The sequence below is a fragment of the Uloborus diversus genome, unplaced genomic scaffold (genome assembly GCF_026930045.1).
Source record: "Uloborus diversus isolate 005 unplaced genomic scaffold, Udiv.v.3.1 scaffold_12, whole genome shotgun sequence".
NCBI lineage: Eukaryota > Metazoa > Arthropoda > Arachnida > Araneae > Uloboridae > Uloborus > Uloborus diversus.
In genome coordinates, this window is record NW_026557876.1 from 3,029,021 (window position 1) to 3,049,475 (window position 20,455).

The window sequence follows — 20,455 nt, forward strand, 5'->3', positions numbered from 1 at the left end:
ATAGTCACCCGCTTCTACGGATATAACATCACGAAAATATTTCCGTTTCATATCTATATTTTTTATATTGTTTCACTGCGGTTTCATTTGTCTTCATCGTGTAATCGTTTTTCCACATTTCAAAATTGCAACATGCTCAGAAGAAAAAGTCAAATAAAGAAGCTATTTTACTACTAACAGAGAAAGGATACAGTGACAGCATTCCATCCTATCTAATGCTTTATCATAAGATGATACTTTAAGTCATTTTACTAATCCAGAATCATCTAAAAACATTCTTAGTCCCCCCCCCCCAAAAAAAAAACCTTGTTAGATGTCGTTACTGTGCGTCAAGACAACATGAATTTGCCTTGAATCGCTCATACCAAAAATAAACGACAACAGTCATTAATGTTTTTCTAGGTATATTCAGACATTTTGGAAATTTGCGGATTCAAAAAATATCTCACTGTTCTCACTCACTTACCAGGGACACAAATGTAAGTGACAAAATTGCATTACATTTTTTTTTTGAGCAATTACGATTCCTTATTGTTCTCACTTGACTGTTTTGATATCCTTTGATTTTATTTACCCAACGCCACCCTCTGCACCATCACCGCCGACCGGGTCCTCACGATGCTGCTCCTCTAGCGAAAACCGTCTCCAGGTTGCGTCCATATCCTACACACTCATGCCTGCACACAGACACAAACACACACTCCTACGCACAAACTCATGCCTGCACACAGACACAAACACATGCCTACACTCACAGCACTGCATACACAACACGCACCCACACACATGCGCTTACACAAACACACACGCTCGTGATTGCGAAAAACATAATTTGAATTCAAGATGCCAAAAATTCAAATTAATTTTTCTTTCTTTTTTTGAGCAATCACGATTGCTTATTGCTTTCATTTGACTGTTTTGATGTCCTATCATTTTATTTTCTCACCAGCACCCTCTGCAGCATCACCGTCGACCGGTTCCTCACGATGCTGCTCCTCTAGCGAAAGCCATCTCCAGGTTGCACCAATATCCTACACTTACCCGCATACATACACGCACCTACACATACACACACCTACACATACACACACCTACACACCACTACCCACACATTCATGCCCCCACGCACACAAACACTTATACACACAACTACCCACACACTCATGCCTGCACCCAGACACAAACACATATGCCTACACACACATACCCCCTACACACAAACACACATGCCTACATACAGACTCGTGATTGCGAAAAACATAACACTTATACACACAACTACCCACACATACCCCCACACACAAACACACACGCCTACATACAGACTCGTAATTGCGAAAAACATAATTTGAATTCAAGATGTCAGAATTCAAATTATTTTATTTTATTTATTTTTTTTTTTTTTTTTGGTTTGTGTTAAGTTGTCGTTTTTTCTAGGTCCACTTTTACAATACCTGTTACAATGACAAATATTTTACCATCTGAAAGATTTTAATTTCGGTGTTTTTTCATAATAAAAAATGCAATTGAATTATCGTCTCTCACTGTACCCACTTTTCCATTATGTCGTGGGGTCCACTATGTCTACCGGGTACTATTCAGCCGCTTCTCATAGTTCGTTTTTTTTTTTTTAAATAAATCTTCATTTATGAAGTTGGGGGGGGGGGATGCCTTCGTTTCAATTCGTTAAGATTCTGGAAAAATGTCAGCCATGCTCGCCATGTTTCTTACGAACTTTAATAGCTAGACTACGCACTGGACATTTTAAGGACGTGACGATATTACCAACTAATAATAAATCCTAAAATCCTATCCCATCTGCAAGCACTGTCCCCATTTACAACTCACCCCTGATCATGTTTTTAATTGTCAGGCCAATGTTCGCTCTCCCTCCCCCCCCCCCCAACTTGGAGCACCCCCATTGAAATCCTGCTCAGCCATCGGTCTCCACAATTACCAGATCTCGTTATCAAGACATTTGGAGGAATCTAAACCTTTCGCACTCTGCACGTCATTATACACACGACAACAACAAACTTTGTTTTGAAAGCGCAGCATAAAAACTGTGTTTATGCTACGAGGTACATTCAGTTCGGTTTATTTTCTTTCATGCGTGTATTGTACAAAGAGTTTTATAATAGGGTAGAGACTGGATCTGGCAACAGTTCCATGATCCAGCAAGAAGAAAAATTAGAGTGGCAGAAGACAAAAAATTTGTATTGATTCCGACTCAACTGATATATTTACCACTCTAATCTTGATCGAAAATGCCACCCAAACCGGTCTCCGTTCACGGTCATGGCGGCCAACGAAAGCAGTATACGAGTCCTTCCTCTACTCTATTACAGAACTCTTTCATATTGTATGGTAAAACGGATACGTGGAACCTGTCTATCTCGAATTTTACGGGAGAGAAGAAAAATTCGAGATATGGAGGTTTTAAAAAAAGTTCTAAAAATAAGAAATTGGAGCAATGACTCGAAAGTAAAACTTTGGAAGCAATTTTACTAACCAACAATGTCTCCTTCCTCTCAGTTTCCGAATGGATATAATAGCTGGAAAACTTGCTTCTTGTACATAAAGTTTTAATTCTGGAGCATTATGTGACTGCTAATATTAAGAAAAATGGTTTTTGTCTAAAAATTCCAGTTAATAAAGATCGTCGGGGATCGAATTCAAGAAAGACACTTTAGTCGAAATTCGAGATATACAGGTTTTCGGACAATTTCATTCGAGACAAACATGGGGGAAACATTGAATTAATACTTTATAGTACAGGAAAAATGAAAAACTTCGACATAGGCAGGTTCGAGATAAACAGGTTCAACTGTAATTGAATGGTCAAATCCTTTTTTTTTTTGGCGTCGCCTTCGGTGCACACGAAGAATGACGGACAAACCTATTGGAAAGATTTCTAAACCAGCGATCCATGAATATGCGTTTGATGGAATAGGATTCAAAGTTTCCATCTAGAGCTCGAAGACGACTCGAGTGCAATGAAGAGAAACGAAACGCATCGACACTCGAAATGTGACGGGTCGAGGTGCATAGGATTTTTTTTTTAGAGTGTGTTATTCTGCTACCTTTTCTTTACAGTAAGGAACTTGGAGACCCACACCGGGAGGTGGGGACGAAGCACTACTGCGTCATCCTCCATTTTTTACCAGGATCAAAAGAGTGCACAAAAAAAAGTTTCTCCTGTAAAGTTGTTATAGTGTGACTTACGTCCTGCCGGCTACGAAGAAATTTCGAGCACGTCCGCTCTCCGTTTCTTTGGTGCCAATTAGTGATACGAAAAATCCACAATTTTTGTGAACCGAGAAAAAAACCCGGGAACTTTGGGGATTATTGGGAAATTGCAATGTAAACAAACAAATTTTTCGCATAGTTGTTACGCATGCCCGTCATTTGAATATTTTTAAAACAATATAATTATGCATTTTTCCTTGTATTTTGATGTTTTCCCTTCCTGCATTAAATGCATACCCTTTCTACACCCCCTCCCCTAGGAATACTTTGAAATCACGGGTCTGTTATTATGCCTAATTAATTGAGCAAAAAAGAGCTAAAAATGCAACTTTTAAAAAAAGTGATGAAGAAATAAATATTTTTAATTTAATAAAAGTCGCTCAGACAACCCAGGCTATTGCAGCAAATATTCAAAGAAATAATCAAAATACTTTTGAAAGTAAAAAATAAATGTTGCTATAAAATCAAGAAATTTCACTCAGCAAACATCGAGTGTTTATATGTGATTAAGCGGCGAACTAAACTGCAAAAAACATTTTTTAATGTAGAATTGAAATCTCCATGAAAATCAAGACTTTTTTCTGACAGCTAAATTATTTGTCAACTACCGATTTAGTAGGGTCAACTATTTGTAATCAAAACTTTAAAAAATTACCAATCGTTTGTATACTTATCAAGTAGCGTAAGCGTGGTTGAATTTCGAATGTGATATAGTTAAAAATTTAATTGCTAAAAAAGTGTCAGAATAAAATTTCTTAATACTTTGGAAATTCCCTTCCCAAAAAACCCGGTTTTTTTTCCCACCCATTGCAACTCTAGTGCCAATATATGGTATAACTAGTGGAAGCCACATGGCTTTGCCCGTAGTAGAAAACTATAAGGTCATTTGGTTCGCCTTTATATTAACAAATAATGGATGATGAATGTCTCGCCTATTTGCTATGTTTAATTGCTCGCACATGTTACGGTTCCACGCTATGATGCATTCGTAATTTACAGTGTGACAACGTTGTGATCATTTGGTAACAAAAATGTTCTTAAAATTGGAATAGAAAAAAGTAGTAATGGATAAAATATTCCTTTTATTACGTGATTCATACGCACAAAGCATTTCGCACATGATGTACAAGCTATTTGAAAGGTTTCTGAACCAGAATGACAATGTTTGAATAAGACAAACCGTTGTTCATGAATACAAATCTCCCAGAGGTACATATCCGGCAGACAAGGTGCAGTAAACTATTTCGAGCACTTTCTACATTCAGAAACAACAGGTTCATACAGTTCGAGCGAAGTCCTGTGATCTTTATTTTCCCTTTCCCGTCACGAGGCACCCCACCGGAATCTCGGGGACTAGAGCTCCGCGGCCCGGGCGAAGTGCCTCAGGTCGTCGTCCGCCAGGCACGCGAGGAGGACGTCGGTGCAGGTGGTGGGCAGGGGTGGGCAGAGGAGGGGGAAGCAGCGCAGGAAGCGGTCTTCCAGGGCCCTCCTCTCCCGGACCTCCCCCAGCCGGACGAGGAGGAGGTCGCCGAAGAGCGGTAAGTCCCGCGCCAGGAGGTCCCGGTCCGAGAGCCGCCGGATCGCCTCGTCGGAGAGGCGCCGGGCCAGGCGGGAGGGGTGTCGGCGGGCGAGGTCGCGGAGGGAGAGGCGGGACCCCTCCACCCGGGCCTCCCTCATCTCGGACTCGCACTCGGAGAGCAGCCGGACGCCGCGCGCCTCCTCTTCCTGTGGGAGCCTCATCTCCTCCCAATGCACCGCGATGTCCCTCCACGCGTAGGTCGCCAGGATCACCCTCGCCGCTCCGTCGTGCCCTTCCGCTAGGGCATAGTACAGGGGACAGCGTCCATCTCTATCTTCAAGCTTCAAACGCGCACCCCTCGACAGCAAAGATTGAACTATCCGCGGGAGACCTGCTCTCGCAGCGTAGTGCAGAGGGGTGCGGCCATCAATGTCCGGCCCGTCGCATTCGGGGGCGGCCTCCAGCAGCACCTCCGCCGCGGCCTCCTTCCCCCTGATCAAGGCAAGATGGAGGGGCGTGCTTTCATCTCTGTCTTTCGCACTTGCGTCTGCTCCCCTCGCGAGCAGGATACGGATGACATTCACGAACCCCCTCTCGGCAGCGAGATGCAGAGGGGTGCACCCGTCGTCATTCACGAGATCCGTGAAGCAGTCGGCGTCCGCCAGCAGTTCTGCCGCGGCCTCCCTCCCACGGGCCAGGGCCAGGTGGAGGGGCGTATCTCCATGCACATTCCTCGCCCTCCTGTCCAGTCCTCTGTCCAGCAGCTCCCTGATCCTCTCCGTGTCTCCTCTCAATGCCACACAGTGCAACGCGGTCCACCCTCTCCGGTTCGTCTCCGACGCACCTCCGTCCTCCGGCCGGCGTCTCCTGGAAGAGAGAGAGAGAGAGATTCACGTTCCGTTCAAACTGAAAGCGGGAGGGATTTCGATCACTTTCCCACTTCTGCTCCCATGAAAACTTTTTGAATGAAATCTGGACTAGAAAACCTCCAAAATAAATGAAAGATAATTATTAAATCTACACATATTTAGCTTGATGCAGGTACGGGACATTTTGAATCAATGTCCTAAATTCTTACTCCATCATGAATTTTACTGGATTGGAATTTGAGAAACAGCACACGATTTCCACCAAACTATATTTATTACTAGTGGTACTCGCACGGTTTTGCCCGTAATATAAAAATTAAAAGGTCCTTTGGTTCGCCTGTATATTTACAAACAATGTATGGTGAATTTTCTCACCAATTGGCTCGTGCCCGTGTTACGGTTCCACGTTATGATCATTTCGCATCTCGCCCATTGGCTTGTGCCCATGTGACGGTTCCACGTTATGCTAATTTCGCCATTGACTCGTCCATCTTCGGATAATTTCGTTCTTAAAATTGGAATAGGAAAAGAACCACATCGAATTTTCGAAAAATCGCTTCGAGGTGCACACCCCCATGCTGCAAACTAATTTTGTGCCAAATTTCATGAAAAACGGCCGAACGGTCTAGGCGCTATGCGCGTCACAGACATCCTACAGACATCCAGACATCCTCCGGACAGAGAGACTTTCTGCTTTATTATTAGCAAAGATGAGCATATTGAAAACATCGTTACAGTTTACACGTGCTTGAGTGGGAAAGTGAAGCAAAAGTCCCTGACCGCCACAACAGCTTCACACATTGGACAACACTCTGTTGTCACACCAAGAGCAATGGTGGTAAAAAATGGAAACAAGGTTCATTTGCATAAACATCAACGATTTAACAAAGTTGGTCATTAAACATGAACACAAAACATGGAGAATATTCTATTTAAATTATCTACTTTCAGTTTCGACAACAACAATGATTTATAAGTTGAAACTAGGGTTGTTTATACGCAGAAATATTTTACGTTCAAAGTTTGTGCCCTACGATACGATCTGGGGCTCCTCTCTTTTAGTGTTTCATTGAATGTGCAGAACGACTCGTATACACCCTACATGGAAACAGAAAGGTTTAAAAAATTATTTTAAAATGCATTTAATTTGTTTTTGAGGAAATTATTTGTGAAAAAGCTCGATTCATTATTCTGAAACAGCATTTCCTAAAAATGAATAAAGATGCAATGTTACTAAAAACAACTGTAGAGCCGGATATCCGAATCCGGCAGACAAAGCGCTTGATGTAAGAGTGAAGGCTTTCACGGCCGGTGTCAATATTATGAAAGGATTCCGGGCTGTTGTGCCGTGGTCTGAGTGTATATTCTCCAAACGTTTCGGCTGCATCTGCGGCAGCCATCCTCAGTGGTTCCGAGTTCGTAACTTCCAGGGAAGAGACTTCTTGGCAACTGATGCAAGTGTCGAAGTGCTGTCAACATTAATAGGGCATGGGTCCTCTTGGTTCTGGACTGGGATTGGCTGGTGAACGTCTGTCTTCATCGCTTCCTGATTGGAGCTTAGGCTCTCCTTTTCCTGCTCGGGGATTCAGCTGAAGGTCCGTCCTTGTTTCTGATTGGCTGGAGGTTCTTGTTGTTTTGATCCTTTTCAGTATGGGATGCCAGAGCTTGTTTATCTTTATTCCTTCTTCTTTTTTGTTGAAATTATTTGGATGTTTGAATATCTCGATGGCTTCTCTGTTCAATCTCGCATAATAATGGCAAGTCCTTGAAAGTACTTTTGTCTCTTTGAATTTGATGTCATGGTTCCCCTCACTAAAAGTGTGTTCTGCGACTGCTGACTTCTGAGTGTGGCCTAGTCGGCAATTTCTTTGATGTTCTTTGATTCTAGTGTTGACGCTTCTCTTAGTAGTTCCAATATAGGTAGACCCGCAGGAACAGGGAATCTTGTAAACACCTGCGGCGGACAAGGGATCTCTTGCATCTTTCACCGATCGTAATAAGTCGCTGGTTCGGTGGGTGGGTTTGAAAACAGTCTTGATAATGTGGCGTCGCAGAAGTCTTTCAATTCTATCAGTGACGTCCTCAACGTAGGGGAGGTAGGCTGTGGACTTGATCGGGTCTTCTTTAAGTGGCTGTTTTTTTATTTTGGGGTGGAAGGCTCTTTTGATCTCTTGCTTTGAAAAACCGTTGGCTTGGAAAACATTTGTGAGGTGGGAAATTTCATGCTCGATAGCAGTCGGTTCGCAGATTCTGTTGGCTCTCACGAATAAAGTTTTCATTACACCTCTCTTCTGTCGAGGATGGTGATTAGAGTCCTTGTGTAGATAGCGATCAGTATGTGTAGGTTTGCGATAAACACGATGGCCTACGGATCCGTCATCTCTGCGACTGACCAAGACATCCAGGAAAGGCAACTTAGTAATTTTGGAAATATTCCCGTATGAGATGAAGCATCAAAACTCAGTTTATACGAAAAACTTCTGTGTGAACTATATTACTTATAAAACGTCTACTATTACTGAGTAAGTAGCTTCTTTGTCGTTAGAAATATAAATTTCCAAGTGACAAATGAACGAACTCTACTCGTGACAACTGTTCATTCGAAAACACTGGACGTCGCAATAACAGTACAATTTTTTAAAAAGGTCGTCTTTGAGATTTGTGTATGGTTGAGGGCGGTGCATAACTGATGACACACTTTTCAGCATTTTCGACCCTTTCTTCCCTTTGTCACAAAGTTTTACAGTTCACCATACCCCTCTTCCTTTTGTCAGATGTCACGCTGTTTTTCATTAACGTTCCTATTAAAAAAAGGCTTGTTGTCACATTCTCCCCATTGTACGCCCCTCCTGTCATTTCTGTCCTCTCCCTTGTCACAAACTGTTACTATTTCGTGAACCCCACCTTAGAGCGGGACTTCATTCGTGGACAGCCCCTGTTTTGTGGTAACCGTATGCAAATATGTATTTCCCTACTCTTTGTTTTCGTATGCAAAGAAAAAACATTTCTCGCGCTGCAATCGGTGCCAAAAATTTGACGCCGATAAATGAAGAGCGCCCATTTCCAAATTATCAAAATCTCCCCGAATGAAACGAGGCTGCAAAACTCAGACTATACGTAAAACTTCTTCATGAACAATATTTCTTCTAAAAAGTTTAATACTATTGAGTAAGTTGCCTTGACCTCTTCCATTAGAAATATAAAATTTCAAACAGACAAATGAACGAATGATACTTGCTACATTAAAAATTGTCCATTGAAAAACACTGGGCATGATAATAATAGTGCAATTTTATTGAAAAAAAAATCGCTTTTGTGATATGTTTACGGTTTAGGAAATAACTGAGTAATGCACTTTTAAAAATTTTTGACCCCTCTCCCCTTTGTCACAAAGTTTCACACTTCACCATGCTCCCTATTTCCTTTGCCACATGTCATACTGTTTTTAATAAACTTTCTTATCAAAAAAAAGCTTGATGTCACATTTTCTCCATTGTATGTCCCTCTTGTCATTTATTTCCTCCCCCTTGTCACGAACGATTAATTTAATGAACCCTATCTTAAAAAGGGACTTTGTTTGTAGTCAGTTCCTTGCAAATAGACATTTCTCTACTCTATTTTTTTTACGTATGAAAAAGAGAAATATTTCTCGAGCTGGCATTTTGTGCCAAAAATTTTACACCAATGGATAAAGTTCGCCCATTTCACGATTACGGAAGTCTTCCTGAATGAAATGATACCGTAAAACTCCTTTAATGCGTAAAACTTCTGTATAAGCAATATTCTTTGTAAAAGTAGGCATGACCGTTGCCGTTAGAAATATAAAATTTTCAACAGTCAAATGAACGAATTCTATCCACGGCAACAGAATTGTCCATGCGAAAGCACTGTACGTCGTAATAATACGCCAATTTTATCAAAAGTTTCACCTTGAGATTTGTTGCTGGCGATAGCAAATGCAGGTATTATTTTGAGAAGATAATTTCGTCGAAACTGAAAGTCCTCTCGCCCTCACTCCGTAAAATGATTTATTTAAATATTAAAATCTCAAAAACATAACCAAAATGAAAATACAGTCAAACCCCTCTACAGCGAACCCGGGATATAGCGATCTCCCGGTTGTAGCGAACCTTTTAATTGGTCCGAACTGAAGCCCTATGTCATTAATACAATTCCATATGCTTATAACGATCCAGAAACACGAAAAAATCGGCTATAACGATCCTAAAATGTCTGATTTTTCAAGTTCTTCTTTGCACATGCCCCAATGAAATTCATTAGCAATTGTTCTCTCAGCAAACTCCATCTTCTACAATTCTCAACCCTTTTTCTAGGAAATCTCTAGTCCAAACCACATTCCTCATTTATTGTTCCTTGCAAGAGCAGCTGCTTCTTCGGGAGGGGGGGGGGGGGCGAGCCGATTTTCAAGCTCCCTCAATTTTCTCAACTGGTTTTAGTCAGAGGACGAGATTATTGGTCACTCGTGCGTTTGCTCTGATTTTTAGTTTAATTTCCACTGCGGATAATCGTGTGAACTAGGTAGAAACCATCATGGCCAGGCAAAATAAAGGCAAAGCATTTTCTGTTGAAGAAAATGTGCAATTAATTCGCAAATTAGAAAGTGGCGAAACCCAATCCTCCCTTTGCAAAAAATTTTCGCTCTCAAAATCTACTGTAGCCACTATTTGGCAGAACCGTGATGCAATTGTTTCTGCCTATGAAACAAACATAAACGGCTGTAAAAAAAATGTGAAAAGCAGTAAGGGAAAATGTAGACGAAGCGTTATTTAAGTGGTTCACTCTGCAGAGGAACAGAAATGTACCGATAACGGGAGCCATTCTGCAAGCAAAGAAAAATGGATTTGCCGAACATTTTAATGAAAAAGGGTTTGTCTGTTCTAACGGGTGGTAGGATAGATTCAAGAAACGGCACAACATAACGAGTGGAAAAGTTGTGGGTGAAGCTGCAAGTGTGTGCTCTTCTGATGTGAAGGATTGGATGCAAAATGTGTGGCCGGACATCATTCGAGATTACGACGAAAAGGATATTTTTAACGCCGACGAAGCGGGCTTATTTTATAAGCTGACTCTAAATCAAACATTGAAGTTAAAAGGTGAAAAATGTGTCGGCGGAAAACACTCCAACGCACGGATAACCACTTATTTGTGCTAACATGACTGGCTCTGAAAAACGAAAGTTGATGGTTATTGGAAAATCGAATAAACCTAGGTGCTTTAAGAACGTGAAGAAACTCTCTCTAGTTTATAAATCAAACAAAAAATCTTGGGTCCATTTCTGCTGCAAAAGCAGCTGTAAATATTTTGAACAATTTTTTTGCGACTGAAAACATTGACAAACATATTGTGGATTCTTTTGCAGTAGTTGAGAGAAAAATTGATATGTATATAAAATCCAATAGTTTTCAACCGAAAATAACGTCTTTCGTCCATGCTACTGATAAATAAAAAAAAGTAAAATTTTAATTTGCTTATTATTGAGTAAAATATAGTTACTAGTTATTTCTAAAACTTAATTTTATTACCCTAACTACTAATTAAGTCATTGTGCAATTATGATGATTATTATTGTAAAATATTACTGAATTTTGACTATTTTTTGGAAAATCGGATGTAGCGAACCCCCGGTTATAGCGATCTCTCAAGTCGGTCCGTTGAGGGTTCGTTATAGCGGGGTTTGACTGTATTTTTAATGCCCATAGTTACCCAAAAAGCCTCAAAAATTTTTTACAAAAATGCAAGAATTGCATTTCTTTACGGTCAAGCGTGAAATGGCAACGAATAATATTATTTATTAATTTCATCACGCTAACTAAGTTGCGGGAAAAATCAAATAAAAATGAATTTTTGCTAACTTATAATTGCTTCTAGATCCTTTTCTAGTCATCGTAGCAGGTTTTCGTTTTTTTGCCGTTAACGGGGGATAAAAGTTTTTAGAAGTAGTTTTCACGAGTAGTTTCCAACCATACCAAGTTCAAAGCACTAAAATGCTTTTTTCGTGTAGAAAAAGCGGTTTAAAAAATGAAAACTTAACGTTTCGCGCTTCCGACAATGAATTTCAACAATGGAAAGGAGATAAAATTAATATTTTTGAGTTTCGCTAAATAAACGCTTATAACTTTTTTCTAATGGATTTAGGTTGTGGGACCTTGGGCGCCCGGACAATTTTTTCGTTAGGAGTATTTTTTAAAGACCTTTCCAACCATATCAAATTCGAAAAAATTGGACATAGAAAGAGCCATTTAGGACAAAAATGCATTGTTTATTAATATCTCAGTTAATTAGCGTTCGATTTCAAAATTTGTTATTGATGACACTAAAACTCGGCAATGGCTACCGAACAAAGAAAGAATGAAGGAAATCGGTTCACAAACAGAGGAATCAGTACCGAAAGAAAACGGCTAGCCTATTAATATACAAAGATACCTCCTCTAAGTTTGCATTTGTCCTTCACGGCTTATGAGAACTAAAAGGTGGGAGAACGTTATTAAGGTTGGAAAATACGTCACATGTACGAGTGGCAGTGGCGTGAGTACATACCGCAAGGCCCCGCAATTCGGGGGCCCCGGATTCGCAAGGGGCCCAAAAATGTTTGAGCTTTGTTTTCATTCAATTTTATTTAATTTTTCCGTGAATCAAACTTGGTTTGAAAAGCTTAAACATAAGAGCGTTAAAAAAAAGTTAAGGAATTCATTAAATTTATGAACCTTAGGGACACAGTGAGGCACCTAGAATCCCAGAACCTATTGATTTAGGACCTCCGATTAAGATATCGGGGGCCCTTGGCCAAACGCACTTTCGGGGCCCTCATGTAGCCAAATATTACAAATTTTTGCCATTTTGGGCCCCTAAATAGCAGGGGCTCTATGTCACTGCCTAGTGGGCCTATTCAGTAAATAGGCCCCGAGAAGAGAGAAGGGGGCCCACGGTCCAACTTCCAAGCGCGAAAACCAAACCTTGGCTCGGTACAGAGAGTACCACATGCCCTCCCTAGACCATCATTGGCCACGGAAAGAAGGGAAATTTCCTGAATGAAGAGGAAAGGAAGGAAACAGTCCTGACCGTACCAAAGCCAGTTAAAAAAAGTTTTTGTGTAGGATCTATCTTTGGGGGGTGGAAGGGGGCGAATGGGAAGAGGTCGGAAAAATTTTTGAGCTTTGTTTTCATTCAATTTTATTAAATTTTTCTAAAAATCAAACAGTTTTAAATGCTTATATTGATTCTGGGCCCCTGAGCCTATTGGTCTAGGCCCCCCCCCCCCGAGTAAGATATCAGAGGTCGTTGGCCAAACACTTTCTCCAGGCCCTCTTATAGCCATACGTTGCAATTTTTGCCACTTGCTAAAACAGTTTTCGCCATTTGGGGGCCCCCCGAATGGCCGGGGTTCTAGGTCATGGCCTAGCTGGCCTATTCAGTAAAGAGGGTCCCTGACATTAGGTGGGAAAATCGAATCAACTCTTGACCTCCCAACTTACAGAAAAGAAATGGAATAGCATCTTTGTTTTAAGATTACTTTTTTTGCAGGCAATTGTTAATATATTACCTACTAAGTTTTCTCATTTTTTTTCCTCAAAACAAATAAAAGATAGGGACTTTACCAAGAAAGTGAGACAGAAGAGATCCTCTAAATAATTTTCTTTAATTCACCAAAAACAGCCTATTGTGTTTTTAAACTTACATTTTGGAAATATTCCTGAAGAGAGTCCAAAAAACCTCTTTCTTCCCAATATTCAAAAATTGTTTAAATTTACTTTTTTGGAACTTCGATTTTGAAAAATTCCGGGGCAAAGTTCCGAAACCTTCCACAAAATTTGTGATTTTTAAACTTTGATTTTCAAAAAAATCTGGGACAGTCCCGGAACCTCATCTTTTATCGTCAGGTCACCAAAGGTGGCCTACAATTGTGTTTCAGGAGTTTAAATTCGGAAAATTTCCGGGGGAGAGCCTCCGAACCCCCAATCTTTTTTGAATTTCCGAAGATCATCTAAAATTGCGTTTCGGGAACTTCAATATCAAAACCGTTTTCCGGAAGTCTCATCTTTGAACAATTTCCCCTTACATCTTACATGTCATCCTATAAACGCATTTGTGGACCACTTTGGGTGAAGGAAGGGGTAGGGATGAGGGGGTTTGGAACTTTTCCTTAAAAAACGAAGTTGCAAAAAGGCAATTTGAGAATGGCTTACATTCGCATTTTTAAATCTTCAATTTCGCAAAATTTACAAAGAAGGCCAACAAAATCGAAAAATTGTGCTTCAAATTTACATGAATACGATTTTTAGTAGGGGGCCCAAAATCAGATTTGCTGGGGGAGGGGGGCAGAAAATTGAAGTTACACAACTGACCAGTGGCATGGCTAACCGATGGTTTTTTTTAATTGGGCTGGGGGATTCGGCGGGCATTTAATCTTTCACTTTATATACGTACTAGCTGTACCTTCACGGCGATACCCATGCAAAGAATTTAAAGCTTAAACTAAGGCTCCATAACGTTAAACTAAGCCAACAGTTGCTCCAAAGCATAAAAAAATCCCCCAACTCTATTATCTAACCTCACTAGAAGGTCGCCCCTCATGGTATGAGGGGTGGAAATTTGCTTCCACGTACATTTGAGAGCAGCGATTGCCTGTTTGGGGATATTTTGGTACTTTTAAGTTTTAACCCAAACTCCAGTGGATTGACCCTTAACTCTGGCAAATAGCAGATAATGAGGATAGACAATGATGCAGTGGCTAATAAACAATTTTTTTTTTTTTTTGTTTTACAAAATGATGTTTCCGTGTTTTACTTTAAAAAACGTAGCTCTTCAGCGACTACTCGTTTTGAACAAGGAACAGATTAAAAGCCTGGATATTCACCGTGGGGTGCAAAAATGTCAGTTTCTGATTTGACTTATAAGAAAACCCTTAAGTATTCAAATGGAAAGCAAAAATGAAATTGACGCAAGACTGGCTTCGACAGGGAGTGGAGATGAAGCACTAAATAACAATTTGGATTGAGGAAAACCTTCGAAATTTCTAAACCATCTGATGATTAAACTAATTAATCCCTTAGAATGTGAAACATTAATTGACAAAAATTCAATTTTTCTATTTTCCCCCAAAATTCCAAAGAATTTTTTTTTTCCTTACCCACCACTTTAAAATTTCCATAATTGTTACATCTCCAAATGTGACACAATAGGGAAGACTTCCCTTCCCGTTCTGAATGAACGACAGCACAATGTCACTTCATCCACGGACAACTTACTTGGGAGGTTGTCCTTCGCCATCTTGGGATTGACGCTTGGACGTCGATGGCAGCTCCCCATCTGCTCCTCGGCCACTCCCCTGGAACAGAGAGAACACAGGGTTCTTAGGATGGACAGCAAATCAGGCAAAGCATCTACCAGTGTGTATTTTACCTTAAGTGGACCATTTCGAGCTTTGAGATCAATAATCCTAAATTTTATGAATTCACCCCTTATAGTTATAACGCTATTAAGATCTGAAAAGCTTCCTTTTTACGCTGACTGACTGACTCATGGCGCGATTTTGAAATGTTTCCTCAAATAAATTGCAACAAAACAGTTTTTCAAACGTTGCAAAAACAAGGCTGCTAATGTTTAAACTCAAATGTGTAATTTTCAAACAGAACGGGACTTGTTGCAATACTAAAAGTTAAATTAAAGTGAAAAATTATCTGTCCAGTAATTTAATTCGCAAATCTAAAGCTTGAATTCGGCACCTTGAGATGATTATAAGACTAATAGTTAAAACATTGAGTTAACTATTTTTCAATTGTCCCTAAATTTGTAAACTGCAAAAAAATAAATAAATAAATAAATAAATAAATAACTAAATAAATTTAAAAAATAAAGACCGTTAAGTCAAAATAAAGACTATAGCTTTTGATTAGCTTTCAAAAAACAAATGATCCCAACAAAACAGACATGTGAACAATTTTTTACTTTCCTTCATAATGGATTAAAGACGTGGCAAATTGCTTTATAGTTGGAGTACACAAAGGTTTTCAAAATAGTTTATTGACGATTAAAACTCGCCGGAAGTTTACGACCCGGTATCAAAGAAAGTTAAAAATTGTTTTCAAAATGACGAAACGAAAATAGAACAATCCGGCATTCTGGAAGAAATGCCGTGGAACTCGGTACCCCTTAACTCTTTTATCGGCAACCCCGTCTACCCAGAACCTCACTTTGATTGATCTTGGCTCCTTTTTTCATTTTTATGACCTGTTAGTTTGACCTGTCTGTGGCACCGTAGCGCCTTAACAGATGGACAGAGTTTGAAAAAAAAATTGTCCGAAAGGAGAGTCGATTGACTGTCCTTAGCTAGGTCACGTCTTCGGATGACATCAATTAACGAAGATGTTGATTAAAAACGTGCAAAGGGGTTTTTCCCCATTTTTGCATTGAAAACATTTAAAAAATTAGTACCAAAATAAAGTTTTTTTTTTGCGCCTGATAGAACATGTTCGGAACTTCCATGTAGTATATAGAATTACAATTATAAAAATAATATAATGAGTTAAAATTCGCGTATTTCATATAGGTTATTAAATAGGCACTTCCCAAAATATTAACTAAAACAACTGACTTGAACTTTCACTACTTTTTACGGTGGAAGCATTTTTGTACATTTTGTGTTTTTGATGGGATTACTATTTGCAAGTTGAAAAAGGATTTAAAAGCATCTTCGGACAACAGAGCTTCCATTCTGCCGTCGTAGGAGTTCGGAGGACTCGATCGGGTTTATTGGCAGCCACGCAGAAACATGCAACACAATGGAGGTCTACACAGAAGGCTGGGAAAGTCCCCAAACACGAAACAGATTGAAAGAGTTTGAAGTCGGCACCACAATTCGGAGAAACGACACTTTCGGTGCAAGAAACGCACAGAGCTCCTTATCGTCTGCTCATTCTTTGCGCTCGAGACCGAATGATGCAGGAAATTCTTGACGTGGAAAGAGTTTCTGTGGAGAATTAATCGCTCCATGCCAAACTCCAACTCCGTGGAGGAACGGAGAACTTTTATCACTTGGAATTTGGCAACACTTGAGCTTTAGAAGCGTTGCACAGAGTTTCGATTAATGGGAGCTAGGTGGACAAAAGCCAAGTTCAGAATTCATCACTTCATCACACAAAATTAAAGTGTTCCTAAATTCGCATGATTACACTGTTCAAGATGGATATTATTTACACTGGTAAGTGCTTTTTTTTCTCCAACTCAATGACTCCATCAGATAATCAAACAATATTAAAGTTTTTTAAAAGATAAACCAAGGAGTTCTTGCTCAATAAAATCCTTTAATGTGATGGTAATGATTTTACCCGTATGTACCCGGCCTAAATTTTCTGTAGATAATAGATGCATTTTTACAATTATTAATAAGGTGTATTATAGTCAGCACACTCGAGTACAACATATTTTTTTTTCTCTAGAGTACTTTCTTTCGAGTAGGGATTTCTTTGAAGAATGATTGAAGCACCCAAAGCTTTGAGTGAAAAAAAAATGTCGTACTCTAGTGTGCTGACTGTACTACGTCTCGTTGATAATGGGAAAGCTGCAGCTACTATATACAGAATATTTAGCCCGGGTACAAATGGGTACAAGTCATTACCATCACTTGAAAGTTTTGAAACAGGCAAAACATCCTCCGTTCATTTTTAAAAAAAAATTTAACATTGTTTAACTGTCACGTAGATTAATTAAATTAGGAAAGAAAAACACTTACTCGTATAAATAATATCCATCTTGAACAATAAAATCATATGAAATTAAGAACACTTTAATTTTGTGTGATGAAATGATGGCTGGAACTCAACTGATTTATTCTGCTACAAACGTGCCTTTGAACCTTATTGCTAGACAAAAACAAATAATTAAGTATCATGTTTGGTTTACTGTTTGCATCATCCCAATAGCAAAGCTGCGAACTTCGAACATGACTTTTGTCCACCCAGCCAGCACTAATCGAAGCACTGTGATTGTTAGTGTCCTCGAGAGAACAGTGGACGGTTTGTTGTCGGAAGAGAACCAGAAGCCCTTTGGAATCTGTACTGCGTGTGGATTGTAAATAGCGGTTCCCTTAGCTCTTAGTCAAAGCATTAAAACTGAACCACGTCCAACTCATTAATTAGTCTCCACAGAATCTGAGAATCGGAACGAATTCGAGGGGGCCTGCCAACAGAGGAGGAGAAGGAAGAAAAGAGAAGAAAGAAAATGGGGTGAAGTTTTTTAAAAACATGAGAAAAGCAGACAATGCACAAGTTAGCAATAAGAGCTGTTTACCAATAAAGGGCATGTATCACAAAGATAAAAAACTTCTTTCAGACACCAGGGTTGGCAAAAACCCGGGGTTTTTTTTTAAAAGATCATGGACCCAGGGTTTTTTTTAAATAAAACCCAACTAAAATTGGGTTTTTTAAAAGAAATGTGGGTTTTTTTTGTCTTTTTTTAGGGAAAATGTGAGGTACTTGTAGCATATTGTAGCGTAAGTATATGGACAAAGCACAAAAATTGTCTTGGGGTAAAAAAAGCTGGAAAATTCAGTTTTCTGAAGAAAAGTATAAAAGACAAAAAAAACCCAAGAATGGTGAAGTTTCAGACTTTTTAGTTTCCATGATTACCAACAGTTAAGGCAAAGTTACTTCTTGAATATAAAATCTATTGTTCGTTCGTTCGTTTTTAATTACTACATTTTTTTTGTGCATTTTACTTAATTGTATTTCATTTTGTAAAGCAAAACTACTGTAGAAATATCAAGTAGTTTAAATCCCTTTTTACTGAATTCAAGACATTTCTTTGAATTTTATGTTGCCTGTTTTTCTATTTCTGTGTACAGAGTAAGAAATATTAAACTTTTTCGTAAGATAATGAAAATTCTGTTCATCCTATTCTGTTTTCTGTCTGACCGTTTGTGAAACCTGTTAATTTCTAAAAAAATATACCTTGTTTATTCGAGATTTGTGACGTGTTGGTTTGCAGAAAATAATTCACATGAAAGCCTTTTAGCTAGAGTAGTTTCCTCTGTACAATCTACAAATATTGAGAAAATCAGACGTGACAGGACTTAATCAAGATAATTTGAGTTATTTATTGACCAGTTAAAGAAAAAAGGTAAATATATTTATTTAAAATCTTTGAAGTATTTTTTTAATGCCGTTAAGAGTTAACAAATACTATTAAAGTTCAAAATTCATTTTTATGTCCTTTGTCTGTGGTGAAGAACAAATAAAAAAGTTTAAATTCTGAAAGTATTTAAATTAATTAAATTTTCAAAAAATTCTCAGAAAATTATAAAAAAAACCCGAAAGTGGGCTAACTAATGGGTTTTTCGAAAAAATCCATTGGGTCCAGTCCGGCCAAACCTGCCAGAAACTGATGATCACTGTTCACATTTCGCAATCTAAGCCTTTCTAAACTGGACTTCTGTTATGAATCACAAGTTGCATTTGACCACTAAAAGATATTCACAAATAACAATCAGTACCTGCTGTTCCTTGCCAGTCTCCCCTTTTTGGAGGCCTGCATTCGTGGCCTGGGATCGTAATTTTGCCTCCGATTCCCCGCATCTGGGGCAGGGGATTTCAAGGTCACGCTGGGCCTGAAAGAGATTTGCAAAGAATCAGAACGAAATATGGAACACACAGCAGAATTCTAGGCTGCACCCCCATCACTGCTAAACTTAAACATTTAAGCTGCATTCTACGAAAGTATATAAAATAGCTACGTTTAATCCAACTCGTGAACAGGGTTGAATTAAAACAATGGCCAACCTTTGAAGATTTATAAATGGCATCAGCACCATGGGTCGATACAGAGACAAATTGGGTTCGTTTTGCGGGCCCTTCACAAAATTTGAAATAGTAAGAGCGGCCTCTTCAGGAAATTTCATGCCTCAAAACGAGAGTCAAATTTAGCTCTATGCCACCCCAAGACATGGATTTTAAATCTGCTCCCCCCCCCCCCCACTGAAAAGGGAGAAAACTTCCTTGATTCAAAATCGGGGAGTTTGCAGCATTTATAAAAAATTAAAAACTATTTCAATGTCCAGCAGGGGGGTCTAAAATTTAATTTTCTTCAAAAACGAATTGTATTTTTCTATTTATCTTATGAAAAATGGATTACAAGTTTAATTTAAATATCAAGTTCAAAAATTATTAGCAAACACATTTTCACATTAACATTAGAAATAAATAACACAAAACTGGTACATTTAAGAAAAGTAACTTAAACTAGTATAAATCCATAGCTTTGAGTACTATGTGCAGGGTTGGCAGGTTTTTGCCGGAGGCGGAAAAAACCATGGAAAAAACCACGGTTTTTACCGCACGGCAAAAATAGGTTTTTGCCAGTTTTTGCCACAGTGGCAAAAATAGATTTTGTGTTAACAACTTACGGACATTTTTTTTTCCTTTTATATAAAAGTAAAAGCATGAAAAGATTTTGATAAAAGGCTTTGCCATTTTCTGTAGAGTGAGCTAGTATCACTAAAAAGTAGAGTGAATATAGAATGCACATATTGATCAGCTTTTTTTTCTTCTTTTTAAATTCTTCTCCTGGCTATCCATTTTCCCAGTAAGTGAGAAAAAATGCATTATTTCTTTAGTGAGGAAAAGTTAATATTTTTCTATATTCATATAAATATTCTGTTATTAATTAAATAACTTAAAAATCTTAGTGCAATCAAAAAAAGTGATATTATATATATATATAATTAGAATTCAATTTTTTTTTATTAATTTACTAAGCTAAAGTAAACATTCTTTGTTTTAGCATTGAAGGAATTGACTCATTCTGA

At 38.9% G+C, this 20,455-nt stretch overlaps 1 protein-coding gene across 1 annotated transcript; it reads right to left on the reverse strand.

Moving 5' to 3' along the window:
* Positions 1–4,354: 4,354 nt before the first annotated feature.
* On the reverse strand, positions 4,355–19,328 carry LOC129232424 (ankyrin repeat and protein kinase domain-containing protein 1-like). Its single transcript, XM_054866568.1, has 4 exons — positions 19,323–19,328; positions 19,145–19,258; positions 14,904–14,983; positions 4,355–5,635 (listed from the first exon to the last, which is right to left on the reverse strand). The coding sequence occupies exons 1-4, from the start codon at positions 19,326–19,328 to the stop codon at positions 4,603–4,605; spliced, it is 1,233 nt and encodes a 410-aa protein (XP_054722543.1). The 3' UTR covers positions 4,355–4,602.
* Positions 19,329–20,455: the final 1,127 nt, after the last annotated feature.